This window comes from Mustela putorius, unplaced genomic scaffold, assembly GCF_011764305.1.
Source record: "Mustela putorius furo isolate JIRA1106 unplaced genomic scaffold, ASM1176430v1.1 tig00000228_pilon_pilon_pilon, whole genome shotgun sequence".
NCBI classification, from domain to species: domain Eukaryota; kingdom Metazoa; phylum Chordata; class Mammalia; order Carnivora; family Mustelidae; genus Mustela; species Mustela putorius.
Genome location: NW_025421322.1, coordinates 15,907,295 through 15,926,334, shown reverse-complemented (window position 1 = coordinate 15,926,334; position 19,040 = coordinate 15,907,295). Strand labels below are relative to the sequence as shown.

Here is a 19,040-nt window from a genome sequence, read left to right as displayed (position 1 = left end):
TATGTGTACGCGCACGCGCAACGTTTCCCAGTTCAGTGGTTATATATGCACACGGGGAAAAATACCAGCTGCTGAAATAATATATTATGGCTTACTAGAAAGGTGAAAATGTCACACAGCTTCCCACCCAAGAGTGCATTATGTACACATTTTTCACTGACTAACAGGATTTCATTACCAGGTAGAACACAAAGTGTTTGAATTGATTTATGGACTAAATAAATGTGATTTTATTACCGTCTTCTTTTTGGTGATCATCTGCATGCTGTGGGAAGTTCATGACAATCCTGAGTTCTTGGATCGTGTAGGCTATTTTTCTACATAAAGACTTTTACCGAACAGTTTATTAAGTAATCAACTGTTTATTCTTTGCAGGCCACATCATCTTCAAAATTTTATTTAATACACTATACATGTCATAAAGATAATGTGCAGAAAATGTGGAAAGAATTAGGCATTACATATTTATAAAGTTTTAGTCTCCAAGAATCAGAGGCTTAAAGGTGTATGTAAGTACTGGTACAAACAGTGTATATATTAATAAATATTTTCATGTTTTCAAACATGAAAAAATATTTGACATACTATACATGTGCATAAGTAATGATATAATAGTATTTATATTAAAATATATTCATGTATGCAAGTAAAGAGCTATGGTGTCTAACTGGAATTTTTCTCAGTAATATTCTATTTTAATATTATCTCAAAAATAAAACAAAATTGGCAAAAATGTAACACATATTTGTAGCATACTATATAAAAACAGATTCTGGCATCTAACTTCTGTGAGTTCAAATAAAGTTGGGTGAGTCACTTAAATTCTCCAACTTAAATTATACCCTTCATAAAATTTAAATAATAACTAATACACAGAACTTACTATATGCTGGACAGGCTTTAAGTATATCAATTCATTTGGTCCTTTCAACAAACCTATGAGATACTATAGTATCGTTTCTTAATTTCCATAAAAGAATAGAGAGATTCAGGGAGTCAGTGGAGGCAAATTGACAGTAAACAGTAGAGCCAGGATTTGAACCTATGCTGTCAGTCTCCACTGTTTGTACTATAGTTCTCAAAAGTAATATGTAACTCATGGGTATTGTGTTTTGTTTTGTTCTCAATGATTAAATGTTACAAAATAGGTAAAGCTCCCCATACAGTGCCTGGCGTGTAGTGAACCTTCTCTGTAAGGTTACTGTTAATTGGTGTTTGCTGTTATCAGCACCACAGATGTATACTGACATTGAAGAGTTCGCCTGTCCCAGGATAGGAATCGCTCAAAAGTTAGAGTTTTTGCAACACAAGGTAACAGGAGTATATCTTGAGCTAACACCTGATCCAGCCTTAAACCTTAAAAGTCTGCTTCTTAATCTTTTAGGAAGAGAGGGTGGGAAAAGAGCTAGGAAAAAACAAACAAAAAACAGTGTGGTTACAGCCAGTGCTCTTGGTTACTCCCAGTATTAAGGCAAGAGACATTTTATGTATTTTGCCCGGGCATTAAAAAGCTAAAGTTTACACATTTGCAAATGTATTATCAAACTCAAATCTTTTTACTAAGCAATTTGGTCCCAGAGCTAAATTGCTATCCTATGTATGTCAAAGATTTGTTTGCAGTTAATCCTTCTTTGTTTGGGTTGATATTTTTCCCCATTTTTTTCAACTTTATTAAGGAATAATTGACAAATGTTAAGTATATATACTTAAAGTGCACAATGTGATGGTTTGATATTCATATACATTGTGAAATGAAAGCCAAGATCAAGATAATTAACAAACCCATCATTTTGCATAGTTAACTTGTGTTATGTGGTGAGAATGATTAAAATCTACTCTTAGCAACGTTGAAGTGTACAAAACTGATTTATTTTAATGAGCCACCATACTGTACATTAGATTGTTAGAACTTATATAACTGAAAGTTTGTACTTTCAATATTTATTCTGAATCAATATCAGAAGGAAAAAGGAAACAGAACCCAGATATTTGGAATATATGGAAGATGCATCCTTTTTTAGGCATATATTTATATTTTTAGGCATAATTTAGGATTTGATAAGTATTTTTTTTTAAAAAATTGGATTTTGGGGAACGTCTGGATGGCTCAGTGGGTTAAGCCTTTGAGTTCACCTTGGGTTATGGTCTCAGGAACCTGGGATCGAGCCCCACATCGGGCTCTCTGCTCAGCAGTGAGCCTGCTTCCCCTTCTCTCGGCCTGCCTCTCTGTCTACTTGTGATCTCTCTCTGTAAAATAAATAAACAAAATCTTTAAAAAAGATTGGATTTTTTAAGGGAGCCTTGGTGTCTCAGTGGGTGATGCTTCTGCCTTTGGCTCTGGTCATGGTCCTGGGGTCCTTGGGGTCTTGGGATGGAGCCCTCATCAGGCTCTCTGCTCAACAGGGAGCCTGCTTTCCCCTCTCTCTCTGCCTGCTGCTCTGCCTACTTGTGATCTCTCTCTCTGCCAAATAAATAAATAAAATCTTTTAAAAAATTGGATTTTTAAAAAATCTCTTAAGAGCACCTATTTCAATACCATAACTATTCACCTATAAATGTCCTCTCTAGCTGGGAGAATTCATCACTGCCTTTTTTTCTGCTGGGTAACTTACCAGGCCAGACATAATGTGACTCTTTCTAACTAGAATGTTGAGTAGATAATGAAATCTATATTATCACTGTGCTTACAAGTAAGAAATTTGTTCCTTCATAATATTGTTACATTGAGAAAGAACATTGAGAATGTCAGAACATTTCTTGACTATGATCTCTACAACTAAATAGGGATGGGGACTATGAAATCTATTGAAAAGAAAGCAACACAATTTTTAAAAATGAACAACAAAAACATTCTTGTTTTAAATTGTAGTTATGTAGCAATTTTTTATGCAGTTTTTAAGAGCTTAGAGTCTGCACTCAGAGAGGCTTTAAATCTCATACCCACAAGACCACATGAAATCAGAAGTCTTAGCAAGCAGGAAACATACATTTCAAGTCCTTGGCAACTTTGCCAGTGGCAAGACTTGGAGCCTTATCTTAAATATTTCATTATATCTCATTTTATGATTGACATTAGTCCTGAGAGTCAATGTTAAAAGCAATGCTAAAAGCATACATATACAGCTAGTTCCAGATATATTGTACCCCCGTTTTTTTCACGAGTGTAGGCTTATCATCATCCCCACTAACCTTCATTCTCCTCCTTGAAGTACCACACCCCCTAGTTTGGTGTCACAATCAAGACTTCATTTTCTAAGGGTGTCGTTAATTCATTAAACACTAACTGACTACATGCAGGACCAGTCAGGAACTAATTAGTAATAATATGTGATAATTGTCCTGAAGGGGCTTACAGTATACTGAAGCAAAAGAATGACAGCAGAAGAGAGTGAAATAATATTTGTAATAAATTAGCTAATAAAGATAAAACCTATGGGAACAAAGGGAAGCAGCACCCTACTTGGAGTAGACTAGGATTGGGGTTACTTGGGAAAATGCCCCCGAATGCCCACTTAAATTCTAAAGTATTAGTGGGGATTAGATAAATGATAGATAAATGATTAGATAAATGATAGAGACTTGGAAAGAAGGATATATAATATAGTTTCTATATTATATAGTAATATTTTTATACTTAAATAGTATATGGTGTATATATATAGTAATATTTTGATTACTTCTTGAGTGTCAAAACACTCTATTAACCAATTTTTAATATTACTTCCCATTGAAATGAAAGCTGAAGTTTATGCCTAATTTCTATAATATCTTTCATCAAAACTTCTTGGTACAGAATAAAGAGATTAAAAAGTGTGAGCAAAAATCAGTGATATTCGGTAGAATGAAAGATACTGCTGTATGTCAGTGACTCCCAAAGGGAGGGAGGCAGTGGGCATTTGGCAATGTTTGGGCACAACTTTTGATTGTCATAACTTTGGCGGGGGATTGCTAATGGCATTAAGTGGACAGAGACAGAGATGCTGCTAAATATTCTGCAGTGCTCAGGACAGCCCCCTGACAACAAAACAAAGAATATCTAGTCCAAAGTGTCAAAAGTGCAAAGATTGCACAGCCCCGCCCTAAGCTGATAATTGGGAATTATGCATAAACACAAAATAGTGTTAATATCCAATGTGTTTAGTTTCCTAAAAGACATGACCCCCCAAAAAATAAGAGGGTCACTACTTTTTTATCATTCACGTAGATTGATACAAATAAACTAGTGACTTTCGCAAAACTGAGAGTGATGCTTTTACATCTTGCAACCATTGTGTATAGCTCAGAGAATAAGGTTTCTACAGTTATTTAAAAAGATCTGGTAAGGAGATCCCATGGCATCTTGAACAGTGCGTTGTACTGACTTATGGAACACTAAATCATTTTCTCATGTCCAGGTTAAACTACCCTGTAGCAATTTCATTTATTTCTAACTATACTCTTGGAAAGGAATCTTTAAGAATTTTGGCTAGAAAGATGCTTGTACTGTGATGAGGACAGGTTCAACCAAGGGCTCCTGTGGCATGATAAGTTATTACTTATCAACCTCACTCTGTTCAAGTTCTGGCCTCAAGTTTCGCCAGCTCTGAAAATCATCCTTGTGTCTGCTCTGGGCTTGCTAATATATTGGAGTAATGACTTTTCATACTAAGCACACACACACACACACCACATTTGTGGGTGATTGGTAAAATATTAATTTAAAATGACATTAAAGGAGTAGACTAAAGAGGCATATGTAATGTGTTATCTTGGATTAGATCCTAGGATGGAAAAGAGGATGTTAGTCTAAAAACAAAATAAACTGAAGCAAATGAAAAACCTGACGAAATTCAAATAGTCTGAAGTTTAGTTAAGAGGAATGTACCAATGATATATTCTTAGTTTTGACAGATACACTATGGTTATGTGACATGTTTACATTAGGGAAACTGGTGGAGGGTACATGGGAACTCTGTGCATGATCTTTATGTCTTTTCTGTGAATCTAAAATTTTTTCAAAATAAAGATTTTATTTCCTTAAAAAATTAAATTGAAGAGGAGAATAAAATGAATGACTTGTTAAGGGTTTTTCATTTTGAAAGCAAATTAAAAAAAAAAAACTTGTGAATTAGAAGCACTAAAATAATTTGTTGCAATTGTGTAATTGAAATACAATTATGTATAACTGTTGTACAATTGTGTTTTTAAACTCTCTTGTTCCATTGAAATCCTAATCCTCTTGTTTTAATTTTACATCAAAGCGAGTATGTGGACCAAACACTGCAAATCAGAGATTTGTTGTCCAGAAATAGCTTATACTTTTTCCTATAATAAATTGCTGTATCTTAAAATTTTTCTAACATTTTAAATATTAAATATTTTGCATAAACATCCAGATTCTCAGCTTTTGAAAAATTAGAACTGGAAAACTTGGCCCACATTCAAAAATATCTGAACATTTTGAGTAGAGGTTTCCTCCTTTATCCTGGGCATATGCTTGCCAGATGGCCTAATACCCCCATTTTTTTATTTCCCACTCCCAGCCCAATTACCAGGTGGGTCAACTGTGCTTTTGAGCAAGTGACATCTGATTATGCAATTTATTTTCCAGTCCTCAATATTAAATAAATATGGGGTTTTCATGTCTTATTAATCTAAATTTTGAGATATTTAATTTAGCTAATTTACCTGTCACCCTATCAGGATATAGAAACTCTGTTCTGGAGTTCCACTTATGAAACATTTTTAACCTGTTTATAAGACTAAAAATGTTTGTTTCACCCAGCTGTTTTCTGTGGCAGATAAATGATAGATACAGTTTCCTTTTCCATCCAATGTTTAGATAATTTGGAACCACTTTTTTTTGTTCTGTTTTGCGCTGAATGATAGTTTTGTACCAAGACCTTTCTACTTCCTAAATAGTAGAAATTTTTTTCAGAACATTGTCTTAGATTTACATAATGATGCTATCCTTGAGTAGTATAAACTCAAAAGTGATCTTGGTGGTTGACAATCTTAGAACTTGTATTTTGTTCCTTGAAATCATGAATGATAATTTTAAAATATATTTTGTATAGAGAAATAGACTCTTTTATATCAATGTTTTTCATATCCTAGAATTCACTAACCCAGTTCTCAGATGTAGTCTCCCAGTCTTTTTTACTTTTCTATAGTTCCCTTTATAAAGATCTTGGATGCCACGTTAGAGGCATATGCCGGTCATTGTTAGTCAGGAAAGAACTTCTAATGAAACCCCATTATTTAGAGAAATGGTTGTCTGTTATGTGGCCTTCATATCATCCGGGACATGTTAAACCTATTGCTAGAAATTAAAAAAAAAAATGGAGAGAAGATAATACATCTACCTAAAACCAAACTGTTTTTAGATACTTAAAAAATTGCTAAGCAGCAACACCATGATGTAAAATCTAATCACAATGGTTTCAAATAATTCATGCAAGCGTATTTAAAGAATTCAAAGAAAAATATTAATAATTTGGTTGTTGGATACACTTGAACAATATACATTTTTTTTTAAATTCCATATAACCATTTTCTGACATGTGTTGTCCCTCTTTCCCATGCCCTAAATTATATTGTACTGATGGCCTCTAATTTTTTGAGGACTAGTGTTTTATGAGTTGACTCCTCAGATTAAAGCAAATCATACACACACACACACACACATACATGTACCTGCAAATACATATACACACATATACACATGCATACATATACATACATGTGCATACACACAATCACGTGCACGTGCACACACACACACACACAGAGGCCTACCTTGGAGATACTGTGGGTTTGGTTCCAGACCACCAAAAATAAAGCAAATATCACAATGAAGTGAGTCAAATGAGTGCTTTGGTTTCTCAGTGCATATAAAAGTTATGTTTCTACTGTACTGTAGTCTAGTTAAGTATATGATAGCATTATGTATAGAAAAAAAAACTTTATTGCTAAAAAAAATGCTGTCCATCATGTGAGCTTTCAGGAAGTTGTAGTCATTTTGCTGGTGGAGGGTCTTTGATGTTGATGGCTGCTGGCTGATACGGGGGGTGGTTGATGAAGGCTGAGGTGGCTGTGGCAATTTCTTATTAAAAAAAAAAAAAGAAAACAACAGTGAATTTTGCCACATCAACTCACTCTTTTTTGCTACATTTCTCTGTAACATGAGATGCTGTTTGATAGAATTTTACCCACAATAGAACTTTATACGTTGAAGTCAGTTCTCTCAGACCCTGCCCTGTGACCAAAGAAATTGATGTAATATTCTAAATCCTTTGTTGTCATTTCAACAATCTTTATAGAGTCTTCACCAGGAGTAGATTCCATCTCAAAAAAACACTTCTTTGGCTCATCTTACGAACCAGCTTCTCATTCGTTAAAGTTTTATCATGAGATTGCAGCAAGTCAAAAGCAATTCAAATATAATAATAATGAAACAGTTTGAAATATTATGAGAATTCCCAAAATGTGGCACGGAGACATGAAATGAGCAAATGCTATTGGAAAAAATGACACTGACAGACTTGCTAGATGCAGGGTTGCCCTGAAGCCTCATTTGTAAAAAGTGTAATATCTGCAAAGCACAACAAAAGGACGGATGGCTGTCCTTTTAGGAATGTCTGGACTTTCCTCGTAGCCTTTTTCATTATATAATCTTGTAATGTGCTGTTTCACGTCTGTCTTTCTCCCCAGAATGTGAGGTGTATGAAGGCAGGGCTGGTCCACAGCTGTGTGTTCACTAATTCTCATACTTTTGAGTGCATCTGTTTTGTTTTGTTTTGTTTTGTTTTAATAATTAGTGAATGACTGAGTAAATAACTAAGTGACTAAATATGCTATGCCCTTGCATTTAAAACTAAATAGAATTATATTTTTTAAAAAATAAGTATATAGGGTAAAAAAAAGGACATGACTTGACTTTTTCATTTTTATCCCCCATCCTCTAGTGTTTAGTTTTTTAAATCCATGCCTCATATGACATCTGGACCTATCAACTTAATTACAGACACAGTTAAGTCAAGTGCCCTTCAATAGTTTTGAAAACAATAACAACAATACCACCTAAAATCCAACAACTTCCTTGACCTATCCTGTATGGCTTTCCTTGAAGAGCTGTTTATTTACCTCTCGAGTTCTACCTAAAGAATCTCCTCAGCTCCAAACAATCTTAGATGTTTCTGGGATTTAATTTTCTTATATACAATATGCTAGCTAGTGCATCTTCTTAGAAGACCTTCCTGGTTTCTACTCGGAGTCCATGTGTCCTAACTTTTCAACATTCAACTTTGACATCATCTCAAGTTTGACTTCTCTAATTTCCTAAGCTGCGAAAATGTGCAGTTTCTGTGTTCCCATTAACACCTGCTTACCTTTACACTTGAAACTCATTTTTAAAATGACCTATTTGTGTTTTTAAGACTTAAGTCTCTTAAATAAATGATCCCATCTTATTCATTTTTTGCCTTGAACTTTCTAAATCAATGTTTGATGTTGAATAAATATCTCCTTGAAAAATTACAAAAGCCTATCATCATTTATCATTCGACCTTTCAACGAGGAGGAAAAATTATCTAGAATTTCAAGTGATTTCCAAATTATCTTGAGATGTTTCTTTGTGAATTACCTCTTTTTCTCACGTTTTAATTAGAGCATTTAAATTGTAAACTTTGGTCTTTTTTATTATCTTTAGGTGTATTTCACTTTAATTATTTTTGAATAAAAAACTTTACCGAGCATTTATTATGTTTTATACACTAAGTCAATCTTTTTTTGTCCCTAGGAGTTACAAGATATAATATAAAGGAATGCAGTATTTAAATAATTAAAATAGAGTAAGAATGCTCTAATACAAGTAAGGCTTTGGAAAAATGAATTTTAGCTAGCAGGTTAAGAGCTAAAAAAGAATATTCCAGATGAAGGAAACCACATATGAAAAGCTATGTAAGTAGGTTAGAGCATGATGCATTTTGAAATTACAAATTGACTCCTAATGTTTCCTGCCTTGTTTGATGTACATCAGATAGTCTTATCCCTGATTTTAAATTCTGGGAAGTACAAAGCCTTCTAAAAGATGTCAGTGATTTTTTGGGGCCAGTAGGTAGAAACTTAACGTCTATTAGTTAATTCTGTCTTTAAATTCCTGCTTTCTGATTTTCTGGATTATGTCAGTTTTACATAAATTCGAGTGGACACTGACCTAGTTTCCTCTAAAGAAACAAAAAACCAGTTTTTAAATGTACAAGTGACAACCTGCTCAGTGAATCTTCTAGATAATTTGGGAAAGGCTGCAGTCAGTCTATAAAAGGTAGAGCAACAATTTGAAGCCAAATAGTACATACTCTTACCTATTAAACCCTTTGTCAAAGCAGTTGCTTAAATTTCCCTTCCATCTTCTTTACTATCGACCCTCTTTTTCTTTCTTTCTTAATTCTTCATTCCACCAACTCTTCCCTCATGAATGATCTTAAAAACACTATGGTTTTGGGGCACCTGGGTGGCTCAGTGGGTTAAGCCACTGCCTTCGGCTCAGGTCATGATCTCAGGGTCCTGGGATCGAGTCCTGCATCGGGCTCTCTGCTCAGCAGAGAGCCTGCTTCCTCCTCTCTCTCTCTGCCTGCCTCTCTGCCTACTTGTGATCTCTCTCTGTCAAAAAAAAAAAAAAAAAAACCACTATGGTGTCTAGATATATTAGGCATAATAATTAATCTCAATCTAGTCTACCGCCTAACTGATCTGTTTCTTACTGGCAACCTTAGATTAAGTTGGATTTTCTTTTATTTTTCTCAAAAAGCAAACTGAATCATAAATTCATACAGTCATTTCTATTACTGATTCAATGCCATATGTCCTCTCATCCTAATACAAATAGGGTGACTCAGTGAGACAAAGAGCAGGAAGAAGCAGGATTGTATAAAAACTTGACCTTCATGACTAGGTTAAATTATGAACAAGAACTAGAAAAAGAAAAATAAAGTATCTCCGTACTTTATTTTTGACTTGAAACACAAGTCCATTATATTTCTCACTTTTAAAAGGAATTGCATGTGCTGGGTTTTGATCAGATTTATCTGATCCTGTACAGTCTGCCTTTTGCTGATTTTTATTCTGTCCCTTTCATGGCATCTCCTCTGTTTTCCAGTTTTCTGCTTTGGGTTCATTTCATTATTATTCCACATTTATATGCTTCCTTTCAGTGAAGACATGGATTAGACTTGCCATTCTTATGCAGATAATGCTCAGATATATTGGAAGATTAGTCCTAATTGTTACTCCACTTCTGACACTTTATCAGCTTCTCATGAAGACATAGGGACTGGGATGTCTAATGAAGTATTATTAAATGGAACTACTTATTGATAGTTCCACACACAGATTTAAATAGGTTTTATCTTTCACCTTCAGATGTGGGGAGGGAGGTGGGAATGTTAAGGAGGCAAGAGGGAGGTGTTTCATGACCAAAAGTCCACAATCTGAGAATTAAAATTGATTCAGAGAGTAGTTTCTATAGCTGTTTATCTGAAGCTTAACAATAGGTTTTTGATGTTTAGGTAAATCAGCATGTTTTTCTAGGTAGATATATATGTATTAAACAAAGTAAAATTAAAAACAAAATAAATTCTGGTGTATTAAAAGGTGTATTAAAAGTAAAATTAAAAACAAAATAAATTCTGGTGTATTTTGCAGGTCACTACTTAAATTCCACATGTTTGTTAGATTGTTACAAATTAAACGTCCATGTAGGAATTCCCTTCATAATAAAAACATCTCTGTACCTGATTTTCTAAACTATTAGGAATTTCCTTTCCCAGAAAGAAAGTGCAAGAGAAAGATAAAATGGAACTGAACAGAATCCTTCTAAACATATGTCAGATTTTGTGCAGAAAGACTAAAATTCTGACACTCAACCCAGAAATCTGTACTTATTTAGTGGAGTTCTATTTTCTATGTGAAAACTCCACAATTCCTCCTGCCCATTAAGAGAACAAATGCTATTCTGGTGGTGTTCCTCTCACTTGTCTTATTTCTCTTTGACCACTGTGATAATAGATTTCTACCATGTTTCATCCATTTTGTTACAGCAAATCTTTTATTATGTCAGTTGAAAATTAATTCCCAAGCTCATTTCATTTTCTGGGCATTTTTCCCTCCCTAGATTATTAATTCCTTCATTGAAAGTATTTTATTTTAATGTAAAACGTATTTTTCACAACTTTGCAAGTATTTGAAGTTAATATAGCTCAAACTAGAACTCCTATAACTTCTATCTTAGAAACTAATTTCCTGAGCCACTTTATTTTCTCAATTTTTCATCAGTGCATTGTTTTATATTTTACATTTGCCAGCATGGGATGATATTTTTTTTTCTCTCAAATGTCCCTAAAAATATTTCATTTCAACCATCTCTAATAATAGTCACATGCTAATTAAAAAAATATATATAATGTCTTATGAAGTGCTACTGGGGAAATGGGCAGCTTGTTATTTTGTAGCTTGATCTGATCAGAATGAATTTGTTCTTTATAAGGTTTCTACAAGAGCCATGGGAGAAAGTCTCCTAAATTACCGCAGGAGGAAAACAAAACTTAGAAAGAAAACAAGTATTTTTCTATGTCACTTCCTAAGAATAGCTTTTCCTGATCTGTTATCTACTTCCATAGGATTTCTTGATCTATTACCCCCATAGTATTTTATAAATCCAACTTACTTATGAGTGATTTTTACTTGTCATTTATGAGTGGTTTTTTTTTCTTTATTTTCAAAAAGACAACTTCTTAGTCTAACACACATTTACAAAGATTCTTTGTCACCATGTAGGGATCACTTACTTGCTACTCCATGTAAGAACTATGAAAAAGAACTTGGATATCTGTTCCAGTAGTAAACATCCCTGCATTATGAAAGCCACTGTACCAAGAGTTAACAGAGGTGAAAAACAAGGTCTTGTCCACAGAAGATTATAAGTGTGTATACATCTTGTAAAACAAAGCTTGCCATAGAATTGCCAAGTAGTGTCTCACTCAAAGAAGCAGTATGTCTTATCAGGAAGCTAATTCAATTAACTTCAAAGCAATCACTGAATTGCTGCAAATTTGTTATTGCTGTAAATTTGTTATTGCTGTGAAGTTCTTAAAATGTTTATAACTGTACTTTCTATCAGATCACTACCACTTGACCACCTTTATACATCTGTTGTTCAAATAAATGTTCTGTGAAGACTACAATCTATTACAGAACCCTGAGTGGAGGAATTAGGAATACTTCTTACAAAAAGAAGTGACACATCAGCTTGGCTTTGTTTAAATGAATAGAATTTCTGCAGGGGGATATAAGAAGTAATAACAATTTTGACTGGGAAAACATCATAGAAATAAGTGGAAATGATAAAGGGTGTAATACATTCAAAGAAGAATAAGATTTTTTTTTTTCTGGCAGAAGTTGAATGTTTACCGTATAAAATGTACTAGAAAAGAAATCTAGGTCCTCACAGTTTGGAATTTATTATAGAGGAATCAGAGATCAAGCTTTTTAATGAAGTAAAATAGTCAAGTCTGTCTTTTAGAAAGATAAATATAATAGCACAAAGATGGATAGGACACGGAGAAATATCAGTAGAAGGAAGGAGTTAAGCAGCTATTTCTAGTTCAAGAAAAGATGGTGATGAAGTACTGGGTACTGGGAAGAGAAGAAAAGAAGGAAAATGGAATGTTTCAGATGAGATATCCACAGGTCTTGAGGAGTGTTTATGTCTGTATCGGAGGGAAGTGGATGGATGAATTAAGAGAAGTTTATTTAAAAGCTCCATTAAAACATTTTATAGAATGTCTAGCAAGCAGAGAAACATTTACTCTAGAAATAGGAGATAGAAAAAATGGTAATATACATTTGAAAGCTATCAGCACAGAAATGATTGTTGTAGTGGAAGTAGTGAATTAGATTAACTATTCAGAGAGAACACTGAACAAAGAAAAATAGTCCATGTAATCAATTTATAATTCTGCTATCTAAGGGTCAAATGCAAAGGAAAAAAAATAGAACAAGAACACAGGGTATGGAGCATAATGATTTAAACCAATTAGGTAAAAATCAAGGGAGTTCAGGACTGTGTAAGGGAAGGCAAGATAACTTCAAATAAAGCCTATCGATACTTTCCATTACTGCTAAGAGATCAATTATGTGGAAAAAATGAAGAGATATTAGATTTAGCAATTAGGAGTTCATTTCTGGCACTGAGAAAGTAATTCAATACCCAAATGAGAGAAGTCAGCTGTAATACATTCAAAAGTGAATGGGAGGGGCTCCTGGGTGGTTTAGTCATTAAGCTATCTGCCTTTAGTTCAGGTCATGATCCCAGGGTTCTGTGATTGAGTCCCACATCAGGCTCCTTGCTCAGCAGGGGGCCTGCTTCTCCCTCTGCCTGCTGCTCCCTCTGCTGTGTGTGTTTTCTCTCTCTCTCTCTGATAGATAGATAGATAAATAAATAATTCAAAAAAATAAAATACTATCTGGATTGCTTAACCCATGGCTTTGTTTCTTACTCTGTGGATTTTTGTTAACACAGTATTACATAACTAGACCTCTCTCTAATTAAGGTAAGTTATAATGCCTCACGCTGTTATTCATAATTAATTTTCAATTAATGTTGAAAATACTGAATTTGTGAACTTTAGGGTATAAAAAAGACCCTCACTTTGATAAGGGGCATAATGCCCTAGTATACATTTCACTGTGGTTATAATTGTACAATCTTGAATTCAAAGTCTGCTTACAAAATACTTTATTGCTAAAATTTTGCATGCCGGATAGACTCCTTTTAAAAATGCAATTTCTCTTTTAGTGAAGACGTGTGGTTCTAATCTTCAAGGACCAAGTGGCACCTTTACGTCTCCCAACTTCCCATTCCAGTATGACAGCAATGCACAGTGCGTCTGGGTCATCACAGCAGTGAATACAAATAAGGTAAGGGAAAACCAGCTGTGGTAGAAAAGCATAATCATAAAGACAAAGGCAAAGAGATCATGAGGAAAATGTAGTAAAAGCAGTTCATAACTGAAGTTTGACTTCTGCAGTATTTTCTACTTATTCTCTAAACATAAACCTATATGAGAATTTTGGAAAAAATAAATTTTAAACAATACAGTTCTGCTCCCAGTTATTAATATAAATAACAACACATTCAAATCATAAATTAATGTTTTCTGAGATATATTTTTGAAGGTTATAAGTACATATTTCTTTTTCTGGTTTTGACTTTTTTTAAAGAAGCCATGAGACATGCCTTTTCACTTCATATTTTTTCTTCTTGACCTATTATTCAGATGCATCATGTTTTAGTATATAGCTTACTTTTGTTTCATTGTTTCTCTATTACCATAGGTCATACAGCTATTCCTTATTATAAGAAGTTGGTTTTAATGTGGTCTGTACTAATGGAGGATCCACATTGTGGATATTTTAAAAGGTTAGATTATCTTTCTGTTTCACTAGAAATGAGGAATACATCTAAACATGCATATCCCACAATACTTTGAATAAAATTATTATGCTGCATGATTGTTAGAACAGCTGAAAACTTCGCAAGTTTTCTTGTCTTCTCTCTCTCCTTCTTCTCCTTGTAAGAAGGACCTAACCAGGCAGAATCAAAATTCCTCTCAGATTGTATGATATCTTTCCTAGGTTAAATTAAGGCAAGTTTCATAGTAGAGCACATAAAACTGGTTTAGATTGTAGTTCAAATACTGATTTAGAATTTACTGTCACCTTTGATCAAGTTATTTAACCTCCCTGTAATTCTGTTTCTCTATCTATAAAAATGTGGATACTAAGAATATGCATTTCATAGTGAGCTGTGAGAAATAAATGAGGTAATAAGTGCAGAGGGCTAGATATAGTAAGGACTTAAAACACATTAACTCATTGTTATTAGATAAAGTATGTTCTACCTGCCAGAATGTTTTAGGTTTTATGTTCATAAAACCTAATCTCGATGACAGCAGTATGGTTTCAAAAATCAATTCAGGGGTCAGTGACACTTACCTCATAGAAAAGTCCTGATTTATGAATCAGAAGAATTAGATCAGAAACTTATGCTGTCCCAAAACATCTGAGTAAACTTGGGAAAAATCACTGTATCTAAACTTTCAACTACATAAAGGAAATAATTTTACTCACCCAACTTGTGTCGTCAGTTCAATTCACCAAACATTTATTTGTCATGTATCCTCTCTGTGCAAATTATGGGTTGTTGAGAACATTTTTTTAAAAAATCATGAAGTACTTGAAAAACCAAGTTACATTTATTGAACACTTAGCAATATGCCAGATACTATTGATAGCCCTTTTTATTAATTATTTAATCCTCATAAGGCTCCTGCTGTGAAATAGGTACTTTTACTGTCTACACTTAACACAGAGGCTGAATAACTTGTTTAAGACCACATAGCCAGCAAAGGTCAGAGCTGTGTTACTCACAATGATAAATCTCACAGGAAGGTATATGTATCTTATACCAAGATAAACAGGAAGTAAATTCATTATAGTATGGAACAAACACATTGTATCAGTCTTACATTGAGATAGAAAAATTTTTGTGTCATGATAATTACCTATAATTGTCATCAAAGTGTGGTAATTATCTTCTGTTCTATAAGATGTCGGCTTTGCTAAGTTTAATTCATTCTCACTTACTGAGACACCTGAGGTTTCACAGAGGTCGTCGCATTTCTCCTTGTTTATCTTACCCAATCTGCCAAACTTTTATCTCTTCTTTTTCTCCTTAAAAAAAATCCAATTTTCTAAGGAAGACATAATTACTTTCACTTCTTTGCTATTTTTATCAAGTAGCTGACTGAGGACATTAATTTTTGATCTGATGGTTTACCTCTATTTTAAGATATCCTTAAAGAAATTGGCTTTCAAGCATTTTTACCTGTGACCCATTGATAGAATTATACTTTTACACTGTGGTCCAGCTGACTAACATACACACACACAGTGCCACAAAATAACATTTTCCCTTAATATGTGAATACACTTCTCTGGTTTTTATTCTAATCTATTATGATCTATTTGTTTTTAAAATCTTGGTCATGCCTCAATAAATGGATTTTATGATGCATGTTATAATGGGTTTTAACATAGTTTGAAAAATTGTGTTTTGCTTCTACAGATTCCTAGATCAGAACTCTTTTGAGGGGGCACCTGGGTGGCTCAGTTGCTTGTGTCTGCCTTCTGCTCAGGTCATGATCTTGGGGTTCTGGGATCAGCCCTGTGTAGGGCTCCCTGCTCAATGGGGAGCCTGCTTCTCCCTCCCCTCCGCCACTTCCCCTGTTTGGGATCCCCTTCTCTCTCTCAAGTAAATAAATAAAATCTTAAAAAAAAAAAAAAAAAAAAACCTCATTTTGGAAGTCAGTTGCTGGCATGAACCATTGGCACACAAGCTTTCCTAGTTGGTGTAAATGTCAATGAACCAAGATGCTTAACTTCAATATCTATAATTTTCTTCATATACCATTGTTTAAAGTTTTCTTCATGTTTGATGATTTTTTTTAAAGATTTTATTTATTTATTTAACAGACAGAGATCACAAGTAGGCAGAGAGGCAGGCAGGGAGAGAGAGAGGAAGAGAAGCAGGCTTCCCGCTGAGCTGAGAGCCCGACGTAGGGCTTGATCCCAGGGCCCTGGGATGATGACCTGAGCCGAAGGCAGAGGTTTTAACCCACTGAGCCACCCAGGTGCACCTGTTTGATGATTTGTATTTTTAAAAGATTTTATTTATTTATTTTTGAGAGTGAGCAAGAGAGAGAGAGAGAGAGAGAATGAGCACAAGTGGCAGAGGGAGAGGGTAGAGGCAAGCTTTTTGCTTAGCAGGGAGCCTGATGTGGTACTCCATCCTAGGACCCTGGGATCATGACTAGAGCCAAAGGCAGACACTTAACTGACTGAGCCACATAGGTGCCCTATGTTTGATATATTTGATACTTTTAAAAGCAATCATGGTGTTCTAAATGTCCAAAACATGTATATGAATCATGGCAAAAATTTTGAGATTTGAAGTTGGATGAAACGGAATGGAACTGTTTTCAAATCTGGTTTATCCCTTTCACTAGTAATACAGCTGTAGACAGTCAGGGTTTTTGAATCCTCTAAAATAGTTTCTCTTTTTCATCTATTAGAGGTAATTATATCAAACCATAAAGTTGTTTTACTGACTAGTTAAGAAAATATGAATTATCTCAAAGTAGAATAATTTTAAAAGACATCTATCCTTGGCAAATAATTCCATCTCATTAAGAAAGACTGATGATTTGCATACTTGTGCCCCTGAAGAAAATAATACACTGTATGTTAAAAAAAAGAAAAGAAATATGCTTGTCTTTAATTGTTAGATTTAAGTTATGTATTGATGCAGAATAAAATGTCCCTCTGTACTGTTGTCTTCCATCTTTGATTTTTCAATTAATTAATTTATAGGTGATATACCATTAAATTAGTCATTTTTACTGCTCAGTTTACACACATCACCATTAAGCTTACTAAAATAAAGTATAATGACTGAGCATTACAGTCTTAAAGTAATATATGTTTTCAGGGTCACTTCATATTCCTTCCCCAAGCTTCTATAAGGGAATTTTTCCTTTAATTTTAGAATTTCAATGATGAACATAATTGAGGGCTTCCTCAGAACAGTAAGTTAAAATATTAGAACAAACACTTTAAACTAGCCTGGTCATTGAATTAATTGTTCTTCTTGCATTACGATATGCATTTGACATTAGCTCCATATGTGAAGTCAGTACTTTTCTGCCTTGAATTTTTCCTTAATTTTTATAAGGATGATCTCCCTTGATTTAATTGGTCTAGTGCATTTGTCTTCAATCTGATGTATGTGTGTTCTGGGGTACACAAACGATTCCCAGGGTGTACTTGGGGGAAGAGGTGGGGACAGAACACCATTTTCATGTATTCTGCTTTCTAATACTGTCCTGCTTGAAGACCCTCTTCTGTTTGTTCTCTTTTATCACTTTTCTTTTCATGATTATCTTTCATAGTTTCAAAAGTGTGTCATGTATTATCTTCCCAGCTGAAAGCTTTATATTACAAGCTGATGTTTTACATTATTTGAGTGTAAATAAAATTCCAGAGATAGACTAGAAAATTCTACATGCACACAGTTTCTGAGGGGAGAGTCTTTTAGAACAAAACAAAAATATATTCACTAGGAAATATTTGAAGGAACTATTACCTTATTTCTTCTAAACACCAAACTTAAAGAAAGTCCCACCTCTTTATCTCTTTATGAATGCATGCATTTATTATGTATCTGTCATCTGTCTGTGACTCTGTCTATCCTAGAACTAGAATTTACAGTACATAGAATTATAGAGTAGTCTGACTTTTTGAACACACAGAATTTCCATTTTGTCTGATTAATTTTACAGTTTCTGCACTTAAAATATGCAGTCAATGTTTTCTAAAAACAAAATGGACTAATGTAAGATTTTAAGGAAACTATATTTAGAATATTTGTAAAATTATGATATAGAACTTGCATCCTTTGCAGCTACTCACACTTAGAAAAAAAAATGTCTATTTAAAACTGTAGGAGAAAGTAGTTATCAAAATGCTTTGACCTATGTCTGCAAAATTGTTTCAGGGCTGTCTAGACCAGTCTTGTCCACTAAAAATACGTGATTCATATATAGAATTTAAAATTTTCTAATAGCTACATTTTTTTAAAGATGAAATTAATTTTAATCCTGTAACTTATTTAACCACAATGTTATAATTTCATGTAATCAGAATAAAATCATTAATAAAATGATGTACTGTATATATAAATTTTTTCATTTTAAATCTTTGAAATCCAAAATGTATTTAATACTTAAGGGACATCTCAGTTGAGATGTGCCATATTTCTAGTTCTCGATAGCCACACATTGCTGGTGGCTAACATCATACAAGGAAAATATCGAACATCACCACAGAGAATTTGACCCTCTGCTTTAGGGAGTATGCATGGTGATGATGGTAAGTGGTTGGTC

General features: G+C 33.9%; 1 protein-coding gene across 1 annotated transcript in view; it reads left to right on the top strand.

Annotated features, from left to right (window-relative positions):
- The window catches only part of CSMD3 (CUB and Sushi multiple domains 3), a 1,237,422-nt gene that overhangs the window by 595,696 nt on the left and 622,686 nt on the right, over window positions 1-19,040 (top strand). Inside the window, exon 11 of the mRNA XM_004743466.3 lies at window positions 13,835-13,956. Within this exon, the coding sequence (XP_004743523.2) occupies window positions 13,835-13,956 (122 nt within the window). The remainder of the gene's footprint in view (window positions 1-13,834; window positions 13,957-19,040) is intronic.